General features: G+C 44.2%; 1 protein-coding gene and 1 long non-coding RNA gene across 6 annotated transcripts in view; one reads left to right on the forward strand and one right to left on the reverse strand.

Annotated features, from left to right (window-relative positions):
* LOC109282396 (uncharacterized) overlaps nucleotides 1–25,749 on the forward strand; it is a 170,751-nt gene that overhangs the window by 123,908 nt on the left and 21,094 nt on the right. Inside the window, exon 2 of the long non-coding RNA XR_009463066.1 lies at nucleotides 2,641–2,806. This is a non-coding gene — a long non-coding RNA (uncharacterized LOC109282396). The remainder of the gene's footprint in view (nucleotides 1–2,640; nucleotides 2,807–25,749) is intronic.
* The window catches only part of RNLS (renalase, FAD dependent amine oxidase), a 179,420-nt gene that overhangs the window by 24,557 nt on the left and 129,114 nt on the right, over nucleotides 1–25,749 (reverse strand). For all 5 annotated transcript variants that reach the window (XM_059729942.1, XM_059729943.1, XM_059729944.1 and 2 more), the window contains one exon: nucleotides 14,787–14,962. In XM_059729942.1, the coding sequence (XP_059585925.1) occupies nucleotides 14,787–14,962 (176 nt within the window). The remainder of the gene's footprint in view (nucleotides 1–14,786; nucleotides 14,963–25,749) is intronic.

A 25,749-nucleotide genomic window follows, 5' to 3' on the forward strand; every position in this document is an offset into this window, starting at 1 on the left:
CCTGGTCTTCCCCAAGGGTGCCCTGGTGACTGAGTTCTTGATGTACTCCCCTGATGTAGTGGCAAGCTGCTACCAAGTCCCCTCTCAGCCTTTTCTTCTGTATGCTGAAGAGGCCCAAGTCCCTCAGCCTCTCTTCTTGTGGCTTGTCTTGCAAGTCCCTGATCATACGGGTGGCTCTTCTCTGGACTTTCTCAAGTTCTTCCACATCCTTGTTGAAGTGTGGCGCCCAGAACTGGACCCACTACTCCAGCTGTAGTCTACTGTCTTCAGTGAGGAGTACAGTGGGAGTATCACTTCCTTCATTTTGCATGAGATGCAACGGTTAATGTATGCCGGCATGTTGTTTACTCTACTGGCCATAGCATTGCACTGCCGGCTCATGTTCATGTGATGGTCGATCACTAGCCCTAGGTCCCTTTTGGCCGTGGTGCAAGTTGAATTGTTGCCACCGAGCCTGTAGGTGTGTTGGGGGTTGTTTGCCCCCAGATGGAGTGCCTTACACTTCTGAGTGTAGAACTTCATCTGGTTCCTGTCTGCCCAACTCTCCAGCCTGTCCAGGTCCGCCTGTGTCTGCAACCTATCTTCTGGCATGGCCACACTCCCCCATAACTTGGTGTCGCCTGCAAACTTGGCCAGTGAGCTTTTCACCCCCACATCCAAATCACTGATAAAGATGTTGAAAAGCACTGGTCCAAGCATGGACCCCTGAGGGACACCACTGGCCACTTCTCGCCAGGATGACACAGATCCATTCATGAGAACTCTCTGGGTCCTACCATGCAACCAGTTTTCCACCCACTGAACTGTTGAGCAGTTTAGTCCACAATCTTCCAATTTTTCCATAAGGATATCATGGGATACAAGATCATATACTTGTAGTATATGGCCCACGCAGCAGCTTTAATCTTGCAATCATGGTAGGAATTTGTTTTTATGAAAACTATTTTAAGCTACAAGAGTGGGTTGAATGCAAGAGTGAGCTGAATTTACCTCATTTCATTAAAAAAAAAAAGCAAAACAAGCTTGTGTAAAAGCAGCCTCCTTGAATAGTAGAAAATACAGCAGATAATGAATCCTGCACTGTATTATTGCAACATCTGCTGCTGCCCCTGTAGTTACAATCTATAAAGTCTTCCATTTAATCAGCCTACTTAAGGGGTTAAACTTGCCTGAAAAGAAATCCTGCTCTATTCTGGACCTTAATGTATGACCAGACTGTAGCTTTTACAGGACTGTGCAGGGAAGTACTGCATCAGTGGAAGTTCCTGAAGGAAATCTGCCTGAAGATAGAGGCAGACAGAATGTCTTCAGGAATACCTGGGACTGCATGCAGGAGCACTGTTACACAATATCCTGGAGAAAAGGTGCAGCTATATGGTTTCCCTGTAATCATAAATAATAACCCCAGTAAACTAAGTTATTCCCCCTGGGTCTGCTAGTGTATCATTTATTCTTTGTATTTGCCTTTTGGAGTAAAGCTCTTCAGGCGAGTAACTACCATTTTCCTTGTGCAGGACAAGCTTTACATGGAAATGAAATAGGCTACTCCAGAGCACTTCACAATGCAGAAGGTCTGCCCACTTGCACACTTACCATTTATTTGCATCATTACTTCTTCCCTCAGTCCCCACATTCAGAGTGGGAAATGCGGGATTAGAGTAAGGACTTCTGGTCACAGTCCCTTGTGTGTCTATTCAAGATGAGAGTCCATCACAGGCTTATGAAACAAAATCATCATTTTAAGCTTGTATCTAAAATACCTTCCATGTTTAAGAAATGTGGCCTGGGGATCTACCTCGCAGGTATTACAAAACTGTACCTATAGTCATTGCTAAAAGATAGCAAGTAACCAGCTGTCCCAGTGGTTTGCATTTTCTTCCCTGAAAAGCCAGTTGGAAGCTAAGAGCCCCTTATTTCCCTCCTCAACTTTTTCTCCTGCTTCCTGTTTGTTAAACACTTTCTCAAACAGTAAGCAAGCCAAGAAGCAATCATTTAGAGGAAGACGAATAGACATGGTTCCTTGCCATTAGCCACAAGGGTCACATGTGCACAGCTGGATGCCTGATAGACAGCATTCCAGCAAAATGCCTCACTTGCAATTTCTTATGCATATAACTCAGTATAACAGGTTGTAGGTGGGCTGGGCAGTTATAACTCTTTATTGCTTAGACTTTAAGGGCAGTTCCTTAACATTGTTCCTGAGAAATATCTGTTAGTTACTTGGGAATATTTATGAATTGCCCTTCTCATTCCAGAGCCATACACTACAAAGTAAACAAGGTACTTCTATAAACTGTCATCTCTGATACCTGCAGTCCAGGAGTTCACACACGTGCTTGAAATGAGATTTCACAAATTAAAGCTCATTGTAACACCTGACTTCACTAAGCTTTCTGTGTATCTTTTTTATGGCAGCTTTTCTATATGCAGTGGTCTGTTGTTTTTAGAGCTTTCTGTACTCTAGTCACAACCTTCATAAAGAAAATATACTTGGTTATTGGAAGACTGCAGGATTATTTTACGAAAGCAGACTAAGTAGGTGGCATACAACATTAACATTTATAATAAATAAGTGGAATTAAAAACTATGCTATCCACATAGTATTCATCTGGTGTTTTTGTTTGTTTGCTGTTTTGCAGGTGCTCAGTGAATGCTACCGCCATGTGGCTCAATGAAGCAAATAAGTCTCCTTAAGAAGTGTGATACATGAAGGGAGGTGTCACAAGAAGCATTAACTAAAAATGTTTTTTCTTTCATGTCTGCAAGCAACCAAATTACTTCAGTTTAGTTTCTACTTAATGTGAGGTAAGCAAACAGAAATGGTTTTAATTCAAATCAGAGGCTACGTAATATGACTGCTTTTCCACCTTTACCACAGGTTAATTATTTGTCCACACTCTAAGAGACTGTAACTGATATTCTCTCACTGAAAAAGGGATTCTGATATATTCTTGGTAAACTGATTCTGCAGAACCACTCATTTTCAATCTCAAACTATTTTGCCTTGTTACATCTTTTTCTTTAGTATATCTTTATCTGTATTTCCAAATTCAATATTAACTTTTTAGTGCGTTTGCTACAGTAACTAAGCAAAGTTGAGGTTACTGTACTCAAAACCCTGAATTTTGCTTAACTGTTTAATGTTATATAGAAACATGGTCATGTCCACCCCTTTGATTCTTTGTAGCCCAATATTCCATTAAAATGCAACACCATTGATGTGTTCATTTCAAATGGGATCTTTCTTCCAAAGATTACTGACTTCCATTGAATCAGTGTCACATAATCTCAAGACCTTTGGAACATATAAAGGCATAGGTAAAATTTTAGTAATGTGTTTTATGGCAGAAAATCATGACTAATGTTATCAATGTGTTAAATGACAGAGTACGTCTGCAACGTTTTCATTTTTATCATGTTTCACATTTTCACACCTTGAACAAACAGGTTTCAAATGGGTATGACAAGAATATGTGTATTATATTAAATTAGTACTTCTCAAAGCAGCACCAGTATCATTCAATTGCAAAAGAGCTATGTAGCAGTTACAGCAGCAGGGACTTAAAATAAATGAAACCAAACTAGAGGGGAAGGGAGGGGGGATAAAGAAGATAAGAAGTGGGTAGATGCTGATGACAGAAGCGGACAGAGGAACACAGGTAAGAAACAACAGGTGAAGTTGGTAGGGAATCAAAAACTGGACAAATAAGGCTGAAATGCTGGAAAAGTGCAGAGAGGGAGAGAGAGAGAGAGAGAGAAGAGAAAACTAAATGAAGATCAGAGATTTGGAAGAGAAAAGGAAAAAATCAGGAAAATAATGCAGGAGATAAAGAGGGGGAAAGGAAGGGAAAGATGCAATTTCCTCCTCTATCATTCCTTTCCTTTTTAGCAGTATTTTTATAGGAACATGCATAGGATGTTTCACAATAAAATGTTCCAAGTGCCCTGTGGAACAACTCTCAAACTTCAATAAATTAGAAGACAATGTGATGTTGCCATTGTTTTTACCTTTTTTCTTTTGTTTGCCATGAACAGAAAGACTAATCCTAGACACTGAAAACAATGCAATGGTAGGCATAGGTTGTAATGATCATATTCTAGCCATCACACTGGCTCCTAAGTATCTTCTAATATTCTCCAGCATAGATCAACAACAAAAGTGCATATTAACATTATCTTGTGTATTTTACTTTATTAGCAAGTTGAGGATGCACCTTCTTTAAAGGAAGGGATTTTGGATTTAATACATTAACGCATTTGGGTTTAATACATTATCTAATATTTAACAAAATTAAATATCATGTAGTCTGACTGCAAGCTGTATATCTTGCCAAAGTTCTTGTTTATGTTCCAAATTTAGGTCAGTAGACATTTCATTTTAGTTTTTGTACGAGGCCAAGGTCACTGAGCATAAACAGGTTTACTAGAGAAAGGGTCTTTCGATGTTCTGCATTCAAATACATTTAAATTCCTTTTCTAGATTAGTCATATAAAAATGTTTCTAATTGGAAATGAAAGACTGGTGAGTTTTCAGCCCTTCATATTACTATATATTCATCGAATGAGATGGGGTTATTATGTTTGAATCTCTATATTTTAATCCACAGGCCAGTTATGAGCTAGTCATTTTTGTAAACCATCCCATAAAAGATAATAATCAGGAATGGGAGTATGCCATACATTTCCCTTTTTCTTGCAAAGCTGTTGTGCAGACGCAGTCCAAATGTTCTTAGGCTGGAAACAGGTATCTCCAGTGGAACAAGATTAGCTGTGAAGCAGCTGATCATGCCCTAGGGTGTCTATAGACATCCCTGGTTGCTGCACCCTAACTTGGGACTCATTTATAAGCAGAGGAAAACCCCTGCTTGCAGAAGTGCTCTTCCATGTTGGTGAGTGGGGGAATCCCCATGCATCCTGAAGCACTGAGTTTCCCAGTTTACCCAGATGCTTCCTTGAGGTAAGTGAGGAAAGCAGGCAGGCACTCCCACAGCTCAAGAGGGTTCATCCTGGCTGTGAATCCCTGGGCCCCTCAAGCCTGTGCAGCCCCAACCCCATGGAAGCCAGAGTGCCAGGGTAGCTTTATGCTGCCTGAGTTCTTATGCCATAAGCAAGCAGATATAGGCCACAATAAAGCAGCCAATTTTATTACTGTCTTGTGTAATGGCCACAAATTTGAGCATCTGTAGTTTGACCGAAGCTATGGATGTCTATCTGCTTTCACTTTGTACCTCCATAAACATTTTTATGGCAGCACAAGGGTGATGTCTGTTTCTACCCTTATAGCCATATTGCATAGGCTACTTTTTTCAGCCACATACCCCACATACTGTCTTTGAATCTTACCTTGAGTGTTTCAGTGGCATGGCTGATAGCAAATGATTATAGAGAGGGCCATAGCTAGTGAGTACAGAAATGATTAGCTGTGTTAGTCTGAAGTCAGATAAAAGGCAGAGAAGAAATGGTTCAGAGAGGTATGAGCTTTTGCAGGCAAGTGAGTGAAATAAGCTATCACTGGAAGTTGAAGGAAGAGCCATGGAAAAAGTTGTAAACTGCTTAGTGGCTTTAGTTCTCTCCTTGATTTAAAGCCTCATGGTGAAATGAATCAGAATTCATACTGTATATACCACATATGCTTACAACCTGGACACATCTATGATAACTAAAGGGAATATTATTCAAAGCACCATGAAATATTAGCACAATTAGCTAGCATATGCAGACTATACCCCAGTAGAATTCTTCTGTGAGAACATAATTCAGGTTGCATTTATTTAATATTTTTGGTTTTGTTCTGTACCTGCTCAGGTCCACTATGCGCCTACCTGCTTTGCTTTAAAGCACACCTATTCCCAGCGACCCTACACTTCCCCAAACAAAGAAGTAGACAAACAACAAATAATCCAAAAGAAAATAATCGTATTAAAATTATGAAAAAAACTAATTTGTGAGTCATGTTGGACAAGTAAATCAACATAAACTTCCAAGGTACTGCTGTGGTACATGCTGTATACATGAAAAAAGAGTAACTCTTTTATTAGAAACAAATACCAGCTGATGAAGCGATATTTAATTTAGTGAAAAAACCGTTACACAAAGCCATGTCTGGCATTTAGGACCAGACCAATTCAGCCTTGAAATCTTTGGGTATCTCTCAATATGAGGATGGAGTTTGCCAGTGGGTGGAGGTGGGGGTTGGGAGGGGATTATCGATGAGTTTTAAGATGGCTGAAAAATTCAATCTGTGCTCTGCGAATTTTCCCACAGATATGACAAGTAGTGCCGGGCGGGGGGGGGGGAGGGGGGAGGAGGGAAGGGGCACAGCTGTTGGCCAGGATGTTGCGTACTTTCCTTCCTCCTCTGCTGTTTCTGGACTTAGTGAACAAGACAGTCTTCTTTGAAGTGGTCTGTAGCTTGATGTATGGTGTAGTGCCACTGACACCTGTTATCAGCCAGCACTTCCCAATTTGTAAGGTTGATGCCACCCTTCTTAAGGTATGCTTTCAGGGTGTCCTTGTACCACTTCCTTTGTTCTTCACAGGTCCTCCTGCCATGACTGGCTTGAGAGAAGAGGACTTGCTTTGGGAGACAAGTGTCTGCCATCCTCAAAGTGGCCAGCCCAGTGGAGTTGATGTTTCATGATTTTTGCCTCAATGCTTGTTATGTTAGTTGCAGAGAGGATGCTGGCATTGGTGCAGTGGTCTTCCCATCCAGTACAGAGGATCTTCCTGAGGCAGTGCTGATGGGACCATTCCAGGTGCTTAAAATGGCTTTGATCTGTCACCCACATCTCACACCCATAGAGGAGTGTGCAGATTACCACTGCATTGCAGACCAGGATCTTAGTTTCCACCTGCAAATCTTGGTCAGCAAAGACACTGAGAAGCAGCTTTCTGAAGAATATGCTGGCACAGCAAATCCTATGTTTGATTTCTACATGAAGACTGATTGACTGTGAGAGATGGCTGCCAAGATATGGGAAGCGCTTAATGTTTTCCAGGGGCTCTCCATCAATGGTAATTTATGGGGAAAGGGGGCAGCTTGTGCTGGGGCAGGCTGATGGAGCACCTTGGTCTTCCCAATGTTAAGAGAGAGTCCAAGGCTATGAAAGGAACCTGAAAAAAGGTCAAGGGTAGATTCCAGATCGGTCTCAGTGTGCGTGAGAATAACACAGTTGTCAGCGTACTGAAGGTTGGTGATATCAGTCTTGGTAACTTTCATTTTGCCGTGAAGGCACTGCAGGTTGAAAAGCTGACCGTCCATTCAATACTCAATCCCAATTCCGGGAAGAAGTTCGTCATGGTTGAGAATCAAAATCACAGCAAGACACATAGAGAAAAGGGTTGGAACGATGATGCAGCCCTGCTTGACACCAGTACAGTTGGTAAATGGGTCTGTCTCTGATCCACTACAAAAGGACTGTGGTGGTCATCCCATCATGGAGTAGCCTGAGGACGCTGATGAACTTCGGTGGACAATCAAACTTAGCCAGCACCTTCCGTAGGCTTCACAACTGATGGAGTTGAAGGCCTTGGTTAGGTCAATGAATGCCATAAACAGCTCCTGGTGTTGCGCTCTACACTTCTCCTGGATCTCGTGCAACAAAAATCATGTTGGTGGTACCCCATGATGATCTAAAGCCACATTGGGATTCTGGAACGACATCTTCGGCAAGTGGGAGGCGGCGATTCAGAAGGATGCGAGTAAAAATGTTCCTGGCAACGGAGAGAAGGGCAATGCCTTGGTAGTTTCCACAAACTGACTTGTCCGCTTTCTTGAAGATGGTTACAATATTGGCATTCTTTAATTCAGGTGGCATTTTCTCATTAACCCATATTTTGATGAGAAGTTGGTGAAGTTTTTGTGTTAGTGCTGTTCCATCACCTTTGAAAACTTCTGCAGGAATGCCATCTGGTCCTGGTACCTTATTGTTCTTGGTCTGAGTGATGGCATGTCAGGCTTCCGTGAAGGATGGGAGATCAGCAAGGATTCCATTATTGGGTATTGAGGGATGGATTTTATCATGGCAGCTGAGACTCCAGATTCATGGTTGAGTAGAATCTTAAAGTGTTTGATGGGTGCATTATCCGTCATAAGAGTGGAGCTGCCCTGGGATCGCAAGGGGGTTGGGCCATTGGAATGTAGCCTGTGGATGGATTTTATTACTTGAAAGAAGCTTCTCATGTCATGTTGATCAGTGAAACTCTGGATCTCCTTGGCCTTCGCTTGCCACCAGTGGTTCTTGATGTTCCATAGCCTTCTCTGAACTACAGCTTTGAGCGGGGGTAAGCTTCTCATTTTTGCTGGGTGGAGGGTTCATTTTGCCAAATGCAGGATGTGGTTCTCTTCTGATGAATACGTGCTAGGATTTCCTCACAATATTCATTAAACCAATCTTGGTGATGCTAAGGGGAGTATCGAACTGATTCAGCACGTGGCTTGTGAAAAACATTCTCAAGTTCCTCCCAATGTGTCTGGATGTCCTTGATGTCGTCAGGTAGGTCAGAGAGCCTCTCAGCAAGACACTGTTGAAGAGCCTTGCATCTAGCTTGGTTTTGGAGTGTCTTAATGTTAAATCACTTCCACATTCCTTTCGGTTGTTTACAGTGTTGTGGTGCCAGCTGCATATCATGATTAATCTGACTAAACAGAGGTTTGTCCAACAGTCATCTGCACCTCTCAGGACCTGGGTGATATGGACATTGGTATGATCACAGACTCTGACAATAATATAGTCAGGAAGGTGCCAGTGATCGGAGTGCAGGTATTTCTAAGTGGTCTTATATATGTTACTCTGTCTGAAGATAGCATACGTGATGAGCAAGTCGTGCTCTGAACATTTGCTGAGGAGGAGGATACTAGTGGAATTCACTATTCCCACCCCCTCTTTCCCAATGGTGCCACTTCAGAATTCAGAGCAGAGGCAGGGAAAATATAGCCAATGGGCCAGATCTGGCCCACCAGGCTATACTATCCAGCCTAAGGGGCCCCTAAAAATTTAGAAAATGAATAGTTATCTGCCCCTGGCTGCCTGTCAAAGATAACAAGGCACCAGCAGCAGCAGGACCCAGGGGGAGTTGGTGGCAGCATCAGCAAGGCCCACGGGCCCTGCCCCAACCCGAGCCCCCAGCTTCTGGCTTGGCAACCTTGGGGCTGTTACCTGCCTACCTCCACCAAAGAGTGGAGAATCAGATAAAAATGGGTGGGAGGGGGGAGGAGGAAGAATTGCCAGCACAGCAGGAGCTAGCTTGGCCCTGCCAGCACCACGCAGTTCCCAGCTGCCTCCTGCTGCGCCATGTGGTTCTGGCCTTGCAGCCGGGAAACGTGTCCTACCAGGAGGTGCCTGGCCAGGCCGGCCGGGTCCATGCCACACCACAGAACACAGCAGGAGGCAGCTTGGCCCCTGTGGTTCCCGACTGGCTCCCACTGCTGCCTCTATAGTGAGGGCCATGTGCCTGCAGCTCCTATGCTGGAGCCAGCTGGCTTTCCCACCCGTTACTGCACAGGTCCGTGGACTCTGCCAGGAGTGGAGGGAGCCCTGTCCCTTGCAGAGCCCTGCCCCTTGCAGAGTCCAGCACAGGGCTTCCCTTGGTGCGAGTGTGGGAGCTGCAGGCGCCCAATGTGGATAGAGGCAGCCAGGCAGGCTGCACTTCTAGCCCACCCATGTGCAACACAGGCCAGAGCCACGTCCTGCCAGGTGCCAGCACCTGGCACAAGTGCCCTGAGACCCCCTGCCTGCTGCTGCTGCCAGCAGCAGGAGTTGTGCACCATGTGGGGGAGTGTTGTGAGCTTCCTCACATCCCACAAACCACACACATGCATACCCTGTGCTCCCACAACCTCTACCAACATATACACACATCCCAGTATACCCTATGCCCTCCCACACAACCACACCCCTTCACAACCCCCCCCACACAATATAAAGAAGTGAGACTTTTTGAGTTATTATGCAATTCCTTCTATATACAGCACACAAACACAAATCATGACATACATTTTTTGTAATATAATTAAAATATGTTTTAGTAGGTGTTTGAATTCTAGTGTATGATTTTTTCCCCTGGTTCTAACATGGCAACGCCCTCCCAAAAGGAGTATTTCTGAGATGCAAGGGGAGAGACTTCCAGTGTCAAAGGTCAGGGGATGGGACTTCTGATCTCAATATGGTGACCAGGGGGCGGGGCAATGGTAAAGGGGCCAGGCTACCCATGTGGCCCTTGACAGCTCACCAAAACTTGTTAAGCGGCCCTCCAGACAAAATAATTGCCCTCCTCTGGTTCAGAGTGTTGCCCAACTCAAACTAGAAATATGGCAGAGATTTTTAACAGGGAGGGGGACAGCTCACTGAACAAACACATCCAGTTTTAGATATTCTATTTCTGAATATTTTCACGACTATAAGGTTTAGCCAAACACAAGTGATTGGGCTGGATGCAGTGATAATATATTGAAGTTCTATGGCCTGCTTAACATAAGACATATGACCTAAAGTCCCTTTATAGCCTTAACAAATATGAATCTATTAACAGCAATAAATAAATGAAGCACTTGTTTGGACCCTGCTTTTTATTTCTCTTTGATTACGTGTTCTCTCTTTCAGTCCTGACATTCCAACCAGATCCACAATCCTGTGCAGATCCTACTGACCAATCAAAACTTGTAGTATGTTTAGTTTATAAGTATTGCTATTTGGGTGCTACTGTTATATGAATGATTAATTATGATAAAGCAAAATACTGTGCTTGTGTTACAATCTTTGTAATTAATCACCTAGCTGCCACAGTGGTATACGAGATAGGAATTTATAATAAATTCATAACCAATAAATCATTAAATTATAAATAATGCAAAGATCAACAACATAATTTTAAAGATAAATGTTTTTTTAAATAATTTGAGCCCACATAGCAAAAATTTGTGGTAAATTTAGATAGCCTGAATATTTTTGTTTAAAAAAGAGGGAGATATTGATTAACACAAAAAACAAAGAGAAATAAAAGACACAACTTATTTCCAGTTAAAAGTAGTGAATGGTTCACAAGTAAAATATGGAAAACTTGGTTAAGATAATTTAGGAGGGTGTAGTACACTGGACAGTACAGCTAGGATTCAGAGCAACTTAAACAAATTGGAGGATTGGACCAAAAGAAATTTAATGAGGTTCAAGAAGGATAAGTGTAAAGTCCTGCACTTAGGAAAGAAGAATCCCATGCACTGCTACAGCCTGGGAACTGACTGGCTAAGCAGCAACTCTGCAGAAAAGGACCTGAGGGTTACAGTGGACAACAAGATGGATATAAGTTAGCAGTGTGCCCTTGTTGCCAAGGTTAATAGCATAGCGGGCTGCATGATTAGGAGCCTTGCCAGAAGATCAAGGGAAGTAATTATTCTGCTCTAGTCTGCACTGGTGAGGCCACATCCAGAGTACTGTGTCCAGTTTTGGGCCCCCCACTATAGAAAGAATGTGGACAAGTTGGAAAGAGTCCAGTGGAAAGCAACAAAAATGGTTTGGGGACTGGGACACATGACTTCTGAGGAGCGGCTGAGAGAACTGGGCTTATTTAGTCTGCAGAAGAGAAGACTGAGGAGGGATTTGATAGCAGCCTTTAACTACCTGAAGGGTGTTTTGAAAGAGGATGGAGCTAAACTGTTCTCAGTGGTGACAGATGACAGAACAAGGAGCAATGGTCTCAAGTTTCACCAAGGGAAGTTTAGGTTGGATATTACAAAAAATGTTTTCACTAGGAGAGTGGTGAACCACTGGAACAGGTTACCCAGAGAGGTGGTGAAAGCTCCATCTTTGGAGGTTTTTAAGGTCTGGCTTGACAAAACCTTGGCTGGAATGATTTTGTTGGGGATGGCCCTGCTTTGAGCAGGGGGTTGGACTAGATCAGGCTTGTCCAACAGACGGCCTGTGGGCTGCCATGCGGCCCGCCAAGCCATTTTATCTGGCCCATGGCAGCGGGGTAGTGGCTAGGCGAGGCGGGCAGGGCCGGCCTGGCCTGTGGGCCCCAGCCAGCAGCGAGGGAAGGGGAGCTGCTTACCCCCGCGGGGCCAGGCTCATCAGTGAGCCGGGTCCTGCCGCTGCTGCCCCAATGGCTGCACGGTGTGGGGCTGCCCCAGCCACGCCTGATTAGACGAGCTGGGGACAGCGCATGCAGCTTGTTCTCTGGCTCTGCCCCTTGCCCCCGGCGCATGGCCAGGGGAGCTGCAGGATGGCCTGTGCCCTGCCTGCGTGCGTGGTGAACGGAGGCACAGGAAAGTTCCCGCATGGAGCTGAGGGCACCTCAGGGCCAGGCCGGGGCTGCGGGGCTCGCGGTTGCCGGAGCTGGGTTGGGCAGGAGGCAGGAGGAGCCTGGCCCAGAGACGCTCTACGTCCAGCCACAACTGGGGATCCTATTGCCCTAGCCCTTATTAAAAGTGAGAGCTGCTGGTCTGGTGCACCGTGAGGACTACACTAGATGCGCTTTGCTCAAAAGCAGGCTGCCAGCAATTGAATCACTGGAATCTTATGAGGGTGAGAAGCTGCATGCAGGTCCCTTGCAACTTTGGTGGGTGAGTGTTGCCTGTATGTGTGTTAGGTGTGGGTGCAGAGGTCTGTATGTGAAGGCAACATTGGGGTGAAAGGGTCAACAAAGAGTATGTGTGTGGGGGTTCATAGTGATGTGGGGGGGGCTGGGAATGGGTGTAGGGATGAATAGGGGGTGCATGTAGGGAAGGGTATAGGGAGCATGTGTGTGTGGGGGGGAAGGGTGGGTGTTGGGAACACCTGTAGAAATGAGTAGGGAGGTGTGAAGGGAGCACGTATCTTTGGATGGGCTTCCCTAGCGGTCAAGTTTTATGTTGCCATCGATCTCTGTGTAGAAAAGGGCAATTTATTTTAAGACTGGATGATGCTGACAAGCCCTTCTGATGTGGCTATTTAAATTATGATCAACATTTAAAATCAGGGTTTTATTATGTAACCTTCAGTCATAACTAGTTATTAATTCAATAAAAGTAAATCTTCTTGAAGATTATTCTAAAAAATGCCCATATTTTGTTGCTTTGATTAGTTTCCACTCTGGCTGATATCTTTTCGACATTTGATCTGTCCACTTGCATTATGCTTCTTTCATTCATTGAGAAGTGAGCAGAAGCAAAAGTGTTTATTTTAGTCAAGTGTTTGGTATTATTTCATTCTTGCTTTTATATTGTTTTTATTTTGGATTTTAAACCACATTTCTAGACCCATTTCATTGTTACTTACTGCAGCTTCATTGGTATCAAAGGTTACGTGACATCACTTCCTGATGTGATACCACTTCCTGTGAGGTCTTTGAATATGGCTCGCTGGGCCACTGGGTGATAAAAAGTTCGTGATCTGGCCCTGGACTAGATGATCGGTTGAGGTCCCTTCCAACCCTAATGTTCTATGATTCTATGATTTGTATGACTGACTGATTTAAAAATATTATGAATTGGGAAGTGCCTTGAAAAATATTTATACCTGATTTATAGGAAAATGAAGATAATACCAAGTAGGCCAGATTTTTACCTTGGTTACAGGCCAATGTGATATGCACTGAACTTTCAATCTGTCATTTACAGTAACTCTTCCACACTTCATAAAAAATAAAATCCTTTGAAGCCCCTAACTTCTTTATGTAAATATTTTGTATCAATGTCCATGTTCAGTTTCACCAATGTAATTTAACTTAAGAAGTTTGGGTAAACATCTAGATATATTTGGGTATTTTAGGAAATAACTAACCATTTCCTTCAATTTTTAAGAGACATTTAAAATATACAAATTTTGCTGTTATTTCTCCTAAGAGAGTTTACTTTAAATATGCTTCATATAAACGCGCTGATAAATAGAACGGGGACAAACTAACTGATAACAAGTTTGTATTGCTGAACATGGGAGTATTCCCTTCTCTACTGTAGGACAGGAATTTTGTTAATACTGTCACCAAGATAGACTAAGTTATCATTTTAGATACTATGAAAAATTCCCGTTGCAGCCTGCACGTGAAAACCGCGTGGTTCCCTGGGACCTCGCTGCAACCCTTTACAATGTTTTGTGACCCACTTTTAGGTTGTGACCCAGGGGTTGAGAAAAGCTGCATTAGATCACATTGCATCTTATTGCTGGTGCAAGGGAAACCCGATCCCAGACTACCCTGCACTGGTCAGAAGCAAGCTCCTGTGGCTGGGAACCCCTCCACAGCTAACAGGTTTTGAGCTATGGGGGACCCCAGACACCACATGGCCGGGAGAGGCAGCTGCCACAATCTTTCTACCTTGGGGATGCATGAAACCTTTGAGGCTGGGAGACTGCAGCTGCCACTATCTCCCAGCCCCGGGTGTGTGTGAAACCTCAGAAGCTAGGAGATTGCAGCTGCTGCGATCTCCCAGCCTTGGGGGTTTCATTCACTCCTGGGGCTGGGAGATAGCAGAAGCAGCATCTCCCAGCCCTGGGGACTCCACACATTTCCAGGGCTAGGAGATCACAGCCACACAACATGTCTGCTGGGACCCAGCTAAGTTGCAGCCAACGGGGTTCCCAGCCACAGGGGGGATCCTAGTACATGTGCAAATTAAAGCTTGATAGCAACCAGCTATAAAGTTACTTCCCATTTTTGTGGTCTATCTTTATACCTAATTGGAGTTTTATGGCGTGATAGGTACTTTGCACCTGTAGCTGGTCTCAAGGTGCAAAGTACCTTTAACCAGTTCCTTGTACAATACCTGTAACATGTAGAGGGAACTTCAGAAATCATTCTCAATGATAATTAATTACCTGGGAGTATCTCCATTTTTGGCACTTGATGTTAACTGGTTTAGGCAAATCTGGCATTACAATTTCCAGTTGCTCCAGGATTAACTGCTGCACTTTCTCACGGTTCCACTCAAGGTATTCGATTCCAAATGGCACACTGGTATGAACAACAACAGATGGCCCAACTTCAGAAGATTCTGTATGGGTGACATAGAAAGAAAGACAACTGCATAAATAGTCCCAAAGCACTCAATCCACTGAACTAAGATTTAGGTTGTTTTTCTCAGTTTAAAAATGCAGTTGTGGAAACTGATAGTAGATGTATCCATGGATGTCACCCTCTTCAGGAAGAAGTTAGCATATCATGTGGGTGTCAGTCACAATGCTTAATATCTAATGCATCTTTAGGAATGGCTTATATACTTAAGGCTATATTTTCAAAGAGGTTTCAACTGTTGGCTTCAAAGGATTAAACAGATACATTTGTTCAGTCACATTAGTGCATGACCTCAAACAATGGTTTGTGTGTCTGTACTGCATAGGTGCATGTAGTTATCAGTTCAATAGAGGAACAGAGGATTTTACTCTACTTAAAATGGATCACAGGTTAAATTAAACACAGAAAGCAATACTAACAACTTCAGTGATTTATAGAGAATACATTCTTTATTAGGGTTTAATGCCATGACTTAGTTTGAAAGATACAAAATTTGTTCCTGGATTCTCATTTCGCCCAGAGACATTATCTTATTATTACCTTGATCTGAATGAAACATGTATAATGTAGTACAAATATGTATGTATCAGAAAATGAAAATGAAGCATGGATAAGCAGCAGTAAGAATTGGATGTTTTGTTCTGGGGAAGCATGTGCAGCTCTTGGAAAGCATTTGTATTCTTCAGTAGATGGAACTGGGGACTAACTAATTTCCAGATATCTAGTAAGTTCTCATAAGACATGCTGTTGGAGGAAGAAAGAAGGACCTTTGGCTACTGGGAAGGACAGTTAGAAATCTTACTGATAGTGAATCCTGAATGACTCCTACTCCCCCTGCTGGTAAACCCTCCCCTCCTTAGCAAGCCAGCTAAGCCTGATTTCCCCTGATGCTCAGCCTTGTTCTATTACAGGCAAAGAATCAACAGGAAGAAAAGGGCATGAACCTACAATGGTGGTTGTAGCACTTATAGGTCAAGTCAGCTTGGTTCTGTTCTCTTAGGGGAAACTGATGAATTTCTTAGTCAAACCTTTCCAGGATCCCAAGAGTTAATTTGCATAATCCTTGAGGCAGTCTACTACCAGCTACTAGGGGTGTGTGAAGTGGGCCCTATTCAATTTGGATTCGGCCCAAATCGTGGACAGTGATTCGATTTGTTGATCCGGATCACTGTCCCTGATTCAATTTGGCCAAATCCAAATCTGAAGATTCGATGCTGATTCAGAGAATCAGTGATTCAGACATAGACACAGCTTTAAATGTTTTTTCTACATACCTTGAGGTACCAGGCGCAGCTCGTGATTCCTGCGATGCTGGGACGCATGGAGCATCCCAAAGGAGTGTGTGTCTGTGTATATGTGTGTGTGTGTGTGTGTGTGTGTGTGTGTGTGTGTGTGTGTGTGTGTGTGTGTGTGTGTGTGTGTGTGGGGTGGGGGGGCACTCCACATGCTTGGCGGCGAACCCGGAAGTACTTCTGGTCCACTTCCGGGTCTGCCAGGGAGTGCGCTGAGGGGCCCCCATGCACCCCCCTGGTTCAGTGATCAGACACAGGGGGACCCTGGGGACCACCCCCAGACCCCACCAAGCCAGGAGGGTGCGGGGGGAGGGCCCTGTGCACTCCCCAGCAGACCTGGAAGTGGACTGGAAGTCCTTCTGGTCCACTTCCGGGTCTGCTGCCGAGTGCGCTCAGGAGCCACCCATGCTAAGGTGGGACACTCCATGCGCCCCAGCATTACAGTATTCACACGCCGTCTGTTACCTAGAGGTATGTAGAAAAAACATTTAAAGCTGTCTCTAAGTCTAAATCTCTGAATCTTTCTGAATCTCTGCGAATCAATTCGGAGGGTTCCAATTTGATTTGGAGAGATTAAAGGGTCCTCTGATTCGATTCGGATTCAGAGATTTGGCCACCGAATCAGGCCGAATCTCTGCCAAATCAAATCAGGGACTGAAGCTTCGCACTGCCCTACCAGCTACCTGTGTGTTTAAACTGGCCACCAGATACAAAGGGTTACTCAGAAAGAACACAAAACACATATTCTAATATGTCAACTTCTTATTACGAAATAGATTATTTACTTCATGCTGGGTGTGTCTACACGAGATGCTGTGTTACCGTAATGATGAAGTATGGTGATGTACTTGTTGCTATGGCAACGTAGCGATGGCAGGTATGAACCATGATGCCAATGCTACCGCACAGTATCTTGGTGCTACTGTGCTTGTTGCTACTTTGCAGTAGGTCTGGAAATGACCCATGTGCTGCTGGGACTGCACAGTAACGGTGGTTACTGCACAATCATTTAGTACTAAAGCAAGTACTAAATGACTGAGCAGAAAGTGCAGTTGGGCGCATATGTAGACGGGCCCACTGATTACAATTAGAGCTGAGTGAAGAAAGGCAATTCCATCTTAATATTCCAGAATTTGGTTTTGTTCTGATTTGTGATGAAAAGAAAATGTGTTGAAATTCTCCATGATAGACTGACCCACAAGTCTATTCCCTATCTGGGGCTACAGACCCAGAAAGCCCTGGGGTTCTGGATTCCAAGGCAGACCACCAGACAAGCTGCTAGTGATTCAGAAGGGTGAGCTGATCAGAAAGCTGGCCAGTTACTGACAGAACCCCCTGGCAGACAAGGTTCCATGGGATCCTGCCTGGGCCGCACCAGAAGGTGTTGAAATTCAGTCATCTCTGCAGATCATTTAAATTTTGGCACATTCAGACAAAAGCCATTCACTGGAGTGGTTCCAATCAGCTCTAGTTACAATTACAGACAGTGTGCATAAACGCAAGTGGAATTCAGAATTATTTCCCAAATTGTCACCAGGACTTCCTTGCATGCAGCATATTTGTGGGAAGATGCTCCTTTTTAAAAGTCTCCAAAGTGCCACTCTGCCCTATCATCTGCTTAACTTCAGACTAACACAACTCCACCACACCTGTCTGCTGTAGTACAGTGTGGGCATATATACAAGTTCATTAATGCACAGTAGTTACTGCACTTTAGTTTAGTACCTGCTTAATGAAATGCTAACTAAATGCACAGTAACAGTTACTGCGCAGTAGTGCCTGCTCATACTGTTTTATGATGCTTACTGCACAGTAGCCTAATACTACTGCGCAGCAGTGTATTAGTATGGTTTTGGCCTGGCATGCACAGTGTTATTAGGTTACTGCACATTAAGTGTCTTATGTAGACACAGCCTGTGTATCACTCACAGTGGAAAACAGGGACATGAAAGGCAAGCTCATCCAGACAGGCATGCAGTTATTAATATAGTACAGTAAATACAATGTTAAGCTGCATTAGCTTGGAGGCAGCCTACTGCCAGCTACCTGTGTGTTTACATTGGCTGCTAAATACAACCCCCCCCACACCAAAACAAAAGAAAAAAACGAAGCTTCCCAGGCAGAAAAAGCAGAACAATAAAAAGAGAAAGGTCCCCTATTAACTAAACTGAAGAGACTCAGTGTCACAGGACCACAGAGCAATGAGGAATAGCAATCAGGAAGCTTGTTATTGTTGGGAATAGCAGAAGATAACTTTTTGTAATTTGGTCTGAAATCTAAACAGCTATGAATTTAAGACTGAGGTTATTGGATGAAGAGCAGTTTTAAAATGAAGGGTTATTTTTGGAAGCTAAAGTTCAAGAACACAAACAGAACAAATCAGAGTTTTAAAAAATAGCCAAGTTCTTGGAAAAGTAGCACTGTTAAATTCTGTAAACACAATGGCTTTGCAGTGTGTTAAGTCACCAAAGTAGGATGGTACAATAGAACCAGTCTTGTTTGCTATAGCTCTTGCAGAACGCTGTGGGTCTGATGCTCCTTATTATCTCTCTTTAGTTTCAACTGACTACATTTACACAACTTATTTTTCACTGTGAGATTTTAAATTTGCCTATGTTTTAACCCACTTTAGAGCCAAAATACAAATAATTTCAAACCAGTTGATACAACCCCACGTCTTCCGGGTGACCCCTTTAATATTCTGGAGAACAGGTCATTGCAAAATGTAAAACTAACAGCCTTACTGCAGCTCAAGGAGACTGATTTTCAAGAACTAGAAGGTCTTGTTACAGCCCAAATCTTTTTTTAAACACTCTGAAGCACAGTAGAAAATGCCAAGTACAAAATAAACAAATAGCATCCACAAAGACCACAAATCTGACCACAAGAACACAAGCAAGTACACCAAAGATAGTTAGACTATGGAAGTGTGAGTAAAGAAGGGAACTACCTTTGGCCTTTGCTTTAACTTGAGAACAACCATATACATCAGTAGTACACAAACACAGACAGTTTACTGACCACGTTCTATAACAGTGGTTCCCAATCTTTTTTTTTTTACCACGACCCAGCAGGAGCAGGATGGGGTATGCGGAGCCGGCTGCCTCCCTCCTGGGGTTCCCTTGCCGCCCAGTTTTAACCCTGGAAACTTGGCTGTGACCACAGAAGCCACCTGCCTGGGTGGACAGACGGGGCTCTGAGAGGGGGCTCATGCAGCCAGGCCATGGCCCAGTAGTAGGGACCTCTGTTCTAGAAGCCCAAGGACTGCAACAATTTGCTTAAATATTGATATAATTGTTAGGGTTGTCAATTAATTGTGGGTAACATGTGTGATTAATGTAATAGTAGTTGCTTGCATTCATTTTTTTAACATGTTAATCATCCATGTGGTTTTGGAGCCCGCACCCCAGCTCCACTTTGCCACTGTCACCGCCACCTCTGGGCTGCCCTGCAGGGAGTGGTGGCAGTGCAGAGGACTGCAGGGCAGCCCAGGTGTGGGCTCCTGGTGGCTGCAGCGGGTGGGAGGGGTGCACACAGACACAGTCATGCAGCTGCAGCCTGCAAGCAGCCAGGAATGCAGCCCAATGGTGTGTGGAGCAGTGCTCAGCTGGCATGTCTGTGAAGGGAAAGGGGTATGGGGGAGGGAAGGAGCAGGGAGGCAGATCGAGGCCCCCATGATGAGGGAGGACGTGGGGCAGATGTAGGTGCAGGAGCTGGTGTAAATAGGGCCCCGGGGCTGGGGCAAGTTGTGGGATGGAGCCGCGGATGGCTGTCTGGGTTATGGGGGGGGGGGGAGGGGGAGCTCCCACTGCTGTGCGCACCCCTGGGGGAGGAATGGGAGGCATACACCCCCTGGATTTGTGCGCTGGGCGGAGGTGGGCTGCCACTGCATGCTGGGCTCTGCACTCTGCTGCTTTTGCCCTGGGAGCCAGATGCTGGCCATGCCGTGTCCCCTGTCTGCCTGGTGGCAGGAGGCACAGCATGGCATTGTGTGGCTCCCAGGGCAACAGAAGTGAGGCACAGAGCCCCACGCGCAGTGGCAGCCTGCCTCTGCAAATCCAAGGGACATGTGCCCCCCATGCTTTCCCTGATCACTGATTTTTCTTACTGTGTCTTTCACTTTCTCCCACTTTGCTTCTTTTATATACAACCACACACTCTTCCTTTCATTATATTCTCTTTCCTCTTCCAGTTTCTACAAAACACCATTTTCTTCTCTGCTCTCTTTCTGCTCCCTTTCTTTCAATTCTATAACTGCCCTTTCTCCCCATGCCCAGGGTGGGCATTTCTATGGTCACAGAAAGAGGAAGTAGTTGCTACTGTCTGGTAAAGATGTACAGGTTGGGAGCTATGTCTAAGTGGAAGGCAGTGGCTGGGTGCTACAGCCATCCATGGAGGTTTTGCTATGAAGCACAGAGCCTGAACCTGCTATTCAGTGTCCAGAGACTGGATGGATATACTAGCTGCAAACAAAACCCACTATGGGTGAATATGTGGTTGCATCCAATGAACTACACTGCACCTTTCTGTCAGCTGGTTTGTTGTTTCAGCAATAACCCCTTCCTGCTATCAAATCCTAGCCAAAAATGAAAACTCTTGTCTCACCATTAGAACGGGCCAGATGCTGAGTGTTTATTGCAACATTTCTCTCTTTTTATACATCAAGAAATACAAACTAATATATTACCTTCAGAGGCTCAGCAAATCTTGGACATGCTGAGAAAACAAATACATACAAATTGTAAATGCAGGAGACCTAGAAACCAAAATAAAAGTTCAAGGTCTGGTGGAGGGCTTTTATAAAAATTCATCATAGACACATGCAGATTTAAGTACACGCAGGAAACAACCCTTCATAAACAGAAAATTGTTCATGGAACACAGCAATTATATTATTTTAGGTTCCCCTAAGGGGACAATTTTTATAATATAGTAATAAAAGAGACATGAATACAAACTTATTACAACAAGTCAGTGAGCAACAGAACATTTATTTTAAGGCATATGTAAATATCAAGCAAGAAGGAACTTTTAGCTTAAATTAACATTAAAATAAATCTTCCTGTTCTCACACTTTTGATTGTCTACATATTTGTCATTCAAAATGTATTCCTTTTCTTGACGTGCTTAAGTAAAGCAAATATTTAATTGCAATTAAATAAAAAAGCAAAACAAAAGAAAGACAACAAACCTGTCTATGCTAATACAAAGGAATTCATTTTTATTTAAAAAAAAGTTTCTGTATATAGCTATAGCAACCTTGAGAAACATCAACACACAATTCCTAAACACTCTTCTTTGAGGATGCCTTATTTTAACACTTTTTTTCCTGGACCAAAATATATGCTATTAAATATAGAACAAAATATATTTGTGTTATAAACAAAATGAGCCTGAGAAACAATGAAGAGACTTAAATCTAAATGATGCAATTCCAGCCCACCTAAAAATTCTGTTCATCATACCCCATGAGTGCCCTAAGTAGCAGCCCCCTTCCTATTTTGGGACTATTTATGCATGTTGGTATGCCAAGAGTGAGCTGTCCCTCTTCAAAAAGCACAAAGGGAAAGCCTTCATTTGCTCTCTCATTCAGGGTAGTAGGCTTTCACAATAGGACCCTTGCCCATGTGGGAAGGCTATCAGAAGGAATTTTTTGAGAAGATGAATCTTTTAGTTGGTTTGGGTTCTACTTTTATGTATATGGAATGTTCATAAACTCTTGCAGATGCAGTCAGGGAGAAGGCTGGAAGCTCTCTAAATATCTTAATAAAACAAATGCTCATCACTTGCTGAGACTTGTGTTAAGTAGCCAGAGATTCTTAGATCAGGACTTGTTCCTTCACATTTCTCATCTCTACAGCACATAACTAGTTTCAGAAGAGTCAGTTGAGTTTTTAATTCCTCCTGCAAACTACTCACAGTTTGGAGTTTTTCCAGAGGCCACTGAGTCACAGCCTCCCAGTTTTGAAGTATGCAAACTGTAAGGATCAAGTTTAGCCTCAAGGCATTTTTTGCAGAAGCACTGGCCAACACAACAATTTAAGATTTTTGCTAAAAGCCCCAAGGATTGCATTCAGTTTCCATACCTAACTACCTTAAAGCTGGTCTGAGTGTCTGCTTAGTTGTCAAGGAAGTAATTCTTGAAGTTACCTCATTACCTCTCCTAATTTTCTTAGAACAAACTGCAAAAGCTAGTCCAGAAATCCATGCTTTGGACTAGTTTCTCATGGGTCTTTCACAGGTTTTTTTTTGGTGGGACAATACAAACAAAAATCTTGCAATCAGACTAATATCAGAAGACAAAACAGAGGATGCAGCTGAAGAACTTTGCAAACTAAGGAACAGCTTATCAGAAAAAGAGAATGAAAGCTTGACTCTGCACACAATTCCCCACTTCATCCGCCACTTGTATGGCTAATTAAGCAATGGACAAATAAGCAGTGAAAGTCATAGGTTACCTGGTAGATCAGAATTATCAAGGAGTTGGAAAGTCAGTGGGTGCATCTACAAGCGCTGTTAATGTGAAGCAATAAACGCTGGTGCTGGTGCATATTGCGCTGGAGTTTATTGCTCCCAGGTGCCATGCTTACATGTGCGCCTGGTACTGCAGCATGTTGAGTCGGGTCCGAGCAGCCCCGTGCTAGCAGGGGGTCCTGGAGAGTCAGTCAGCCAGCCAGCCTTGAGCTCTTCTGACATGGTTCAGTAGGCTGTGAAGGGGCTGGCTGTGGCATGAGGGTGCTCCAGCGCAGGGCTAGCCAGCAGGCACCCCCTGCACTGAAGCATCCTTATGTCCCATCCACCTCAACAGTGTCTACACATGCACTGTTGTGCACTAAAGAACTCTGCCACAGGTTAGTACTTGTATTTGTAAGTACGAACCTGCAGCAGACTGAATTAGTTTTTTAAGACCTAAGCGTGTAGATGCAGAGACTTTACTGCAGAGTTAGTTGGGCAGCTCCCCAGTTAACATGTAGATATGCCCAGTAGGGCTGTGCGAAGCTTCGAGTGCTTATTCAATTTGGAGGAGATTCGGCTCAATTTGGTGGCTGAATCTCCAAATCCTTATAGAATCAGGAAACCAATTAAAAGGCCCAAATAGATTCGAAGCTCTCTGAATCGATTCGGCAAAGATTCGGAGAGCTTTGGAGATTCGGGCAGTCCCCACTCGCTGCAGAAGGGAGCTGGAACTGGACTTGGAGCTGGTAAGTAGGGGGCAGGGGAAGGGGGCTGGAGGAGTGGGGAGGGGACCATGGGGGGACCTTTGCCAGGCTCCAACCCCTGCCTGCTCCCCCAGCCCCCCCCATGGCTGCCCCGCCCACCCCAGCTCCTGGCCCTTAAAAAAAAAAGCCCCCTCACCAGCTGTTGCAGCAACCTCGGGGCTTCTGGGGGTTTGTGGCAGAGCCCCACACGCAGCACGGGGCAGTGGGGATTGCCCCCCCGTGTGGCAAGAGCCAGTGAGTGAAGGCTTTTTTTTTTTTTTTTAAAGGGCCAGGAGCTGGGGCAGGTCAGGGCTCTACCATGAGCCCCCCACGTGGTGTGAGGGAGTGGGGGGCAGTGGGGATCGCCCCCCTGCCTGGCAGCAGTGGGGGCTTTTTTTCTTTTTTTTTTAAAGAGCTGGGAGAGCGGGCAGGGCAGCCATTGAGAACGGGCAGGGGATGGGGCCGATTTGGAGATTCGGCTAATTTGGCGGTTGCTGAATCAATTCAGGACAGCGATTCGAATTACTGAATTGAATCACTGTCCCCCCAAATCAGCCAAATCTGAATCTGAAGCCAATAGCAGCCACTTTGCCTAGGTCTAATGCCCAGTTAGAACAATGACTACTTAACTATACAGCTAAATACCTAGGCCAGTAGTGGTAAACCTTTTTGGCAAGTGTACCATGCATTTAGCCCTGTTCCCTCCTTCAGTGCCACTCTGATCCCCACCATCTCCCCAGTATGCCACTTTTCCCCCTCTCCCATCTACTGCTCTGCTCTCTGTCCCCTGCCTGACGTATCACATACTAAACAGTGGTTGCCTGAGCCATAGGTTGTCCACCCCTGAGCTAGACTGTTAGCTCATGTTGCCATGGCTCGCAGCATTCAGCACTTATGATAGGTGCTCTAGACAAACCTAAGACAGACTTATTTGCACGTATTTCTATTTCAGGCTCCCAATGGACAAGGAAATCCTATTTGTCAACATGATTAGTAACAGAAGGACAAAACAGGCTTCACTTTTTTTAAGATATTGAGAAGTAATATTTTGAGTGGATTTAAGAAGCCATGTCTTACCACTGACTTTAGCACACAGTGCAACAGTTCCTTTACTACTTTTTCCCCTCTGTTGACATTCCAGTACTATCATTTGCTTTCTTGAACCACAAGATCTCCAGGAAATACATTTTCCTAAAGACAGATTCAGCCCTTTAGCCTGTGTGTCTTTTGCAAAGCTTCTGAATCTAAGAACTCTGCTCAGACCTAATGGCAGTACATTAGTAATTTATTTTCTCAGCAGGGATGCCAGAAATGTTGAGATAAAACAGTGACTTCCTAACAGACATCAACATTAACAAGAGTTTACTAAAAGTCATATCTAAAACTGGCATTTTTCTTCAGTTGACTGGAAATGTTATCATCTGCAACTTCACCAGTATATGCAACTGTTGAAAGAAAACCTTGTATTAAGTTCTTAAACCAATGATCTTTGAAAATATGAACACTGTGATAAAAACTGATTTTTTTTTTGTTTTGCTGCGTCATTTAATACTGATATGAAGGCATACTTGATTAAGTATAAAAATTACTAAAAAAAATTCCTTGGAGAATTCATTTTAGTTAAGTTTACATAGAAAGGAACTATGTTTGTGGTTGGAGTATTACCTCAGTGGGTTCTTTTTCAGAACCTCAAAAGGAACGGAAAATGAAAGTGATCGTCAAATACATTTGGTAGGATGGGACTTAGCAAAGAATATTATAACATATTGTATGGGACAGTTTATATGCTTATTTTTATTTGACTCGGATAACATCATTTTCATTGTTTACATGGTTTAAAGCATAGTGTCAAAGGTAAGGCCCGTGGACCAGATCCAGACTGTGGAGTGCTACAATCCAGCTCATAGTTCTCAGCTGATTTTATGCACTGCATGCAGCACATCAAACCCAGTGATATGGACACTGCACAGGGCACTGGTCCAGGGGGCATGCTGCATATTATCCCTGTGCCAGATCCACCCTGTACGCTGGCTCCAGGCCCAGTCCAGATTCGGCCCACAGACCATCCCTGTGTGCCAAAGCTAGCATGCAGGGGCCAGATTGGCAGAGGAACCTCATGCAGCATGTGCCTCGTGCTAGTTCAGTGTGCAAGCTCGGGATCAGGGCTGGCATGTGCTTCATGCAGTGCATAGGGCTAGTTCAGGGTGTGCGCTGCAAGAAGTGCCTATGTGAACTGGATCCGCTGTGTCAAGCCATTCTGCGGGTCTGACCCAGCC

Source organism: Alligator mississippiensis, chromosome 6 (assembly GCF_030867095.1).
Source record: "Alligator mississippiensis isolate rAllMis1 chromosome 6, rAllMis1, whole genome shotgun sequence".
Taxonomy (NCBI): Eukaryota; Metazoa; Chordata; order Crocodylia; family Alligatoridae; genus Alligator; species Alligator mississippiensis.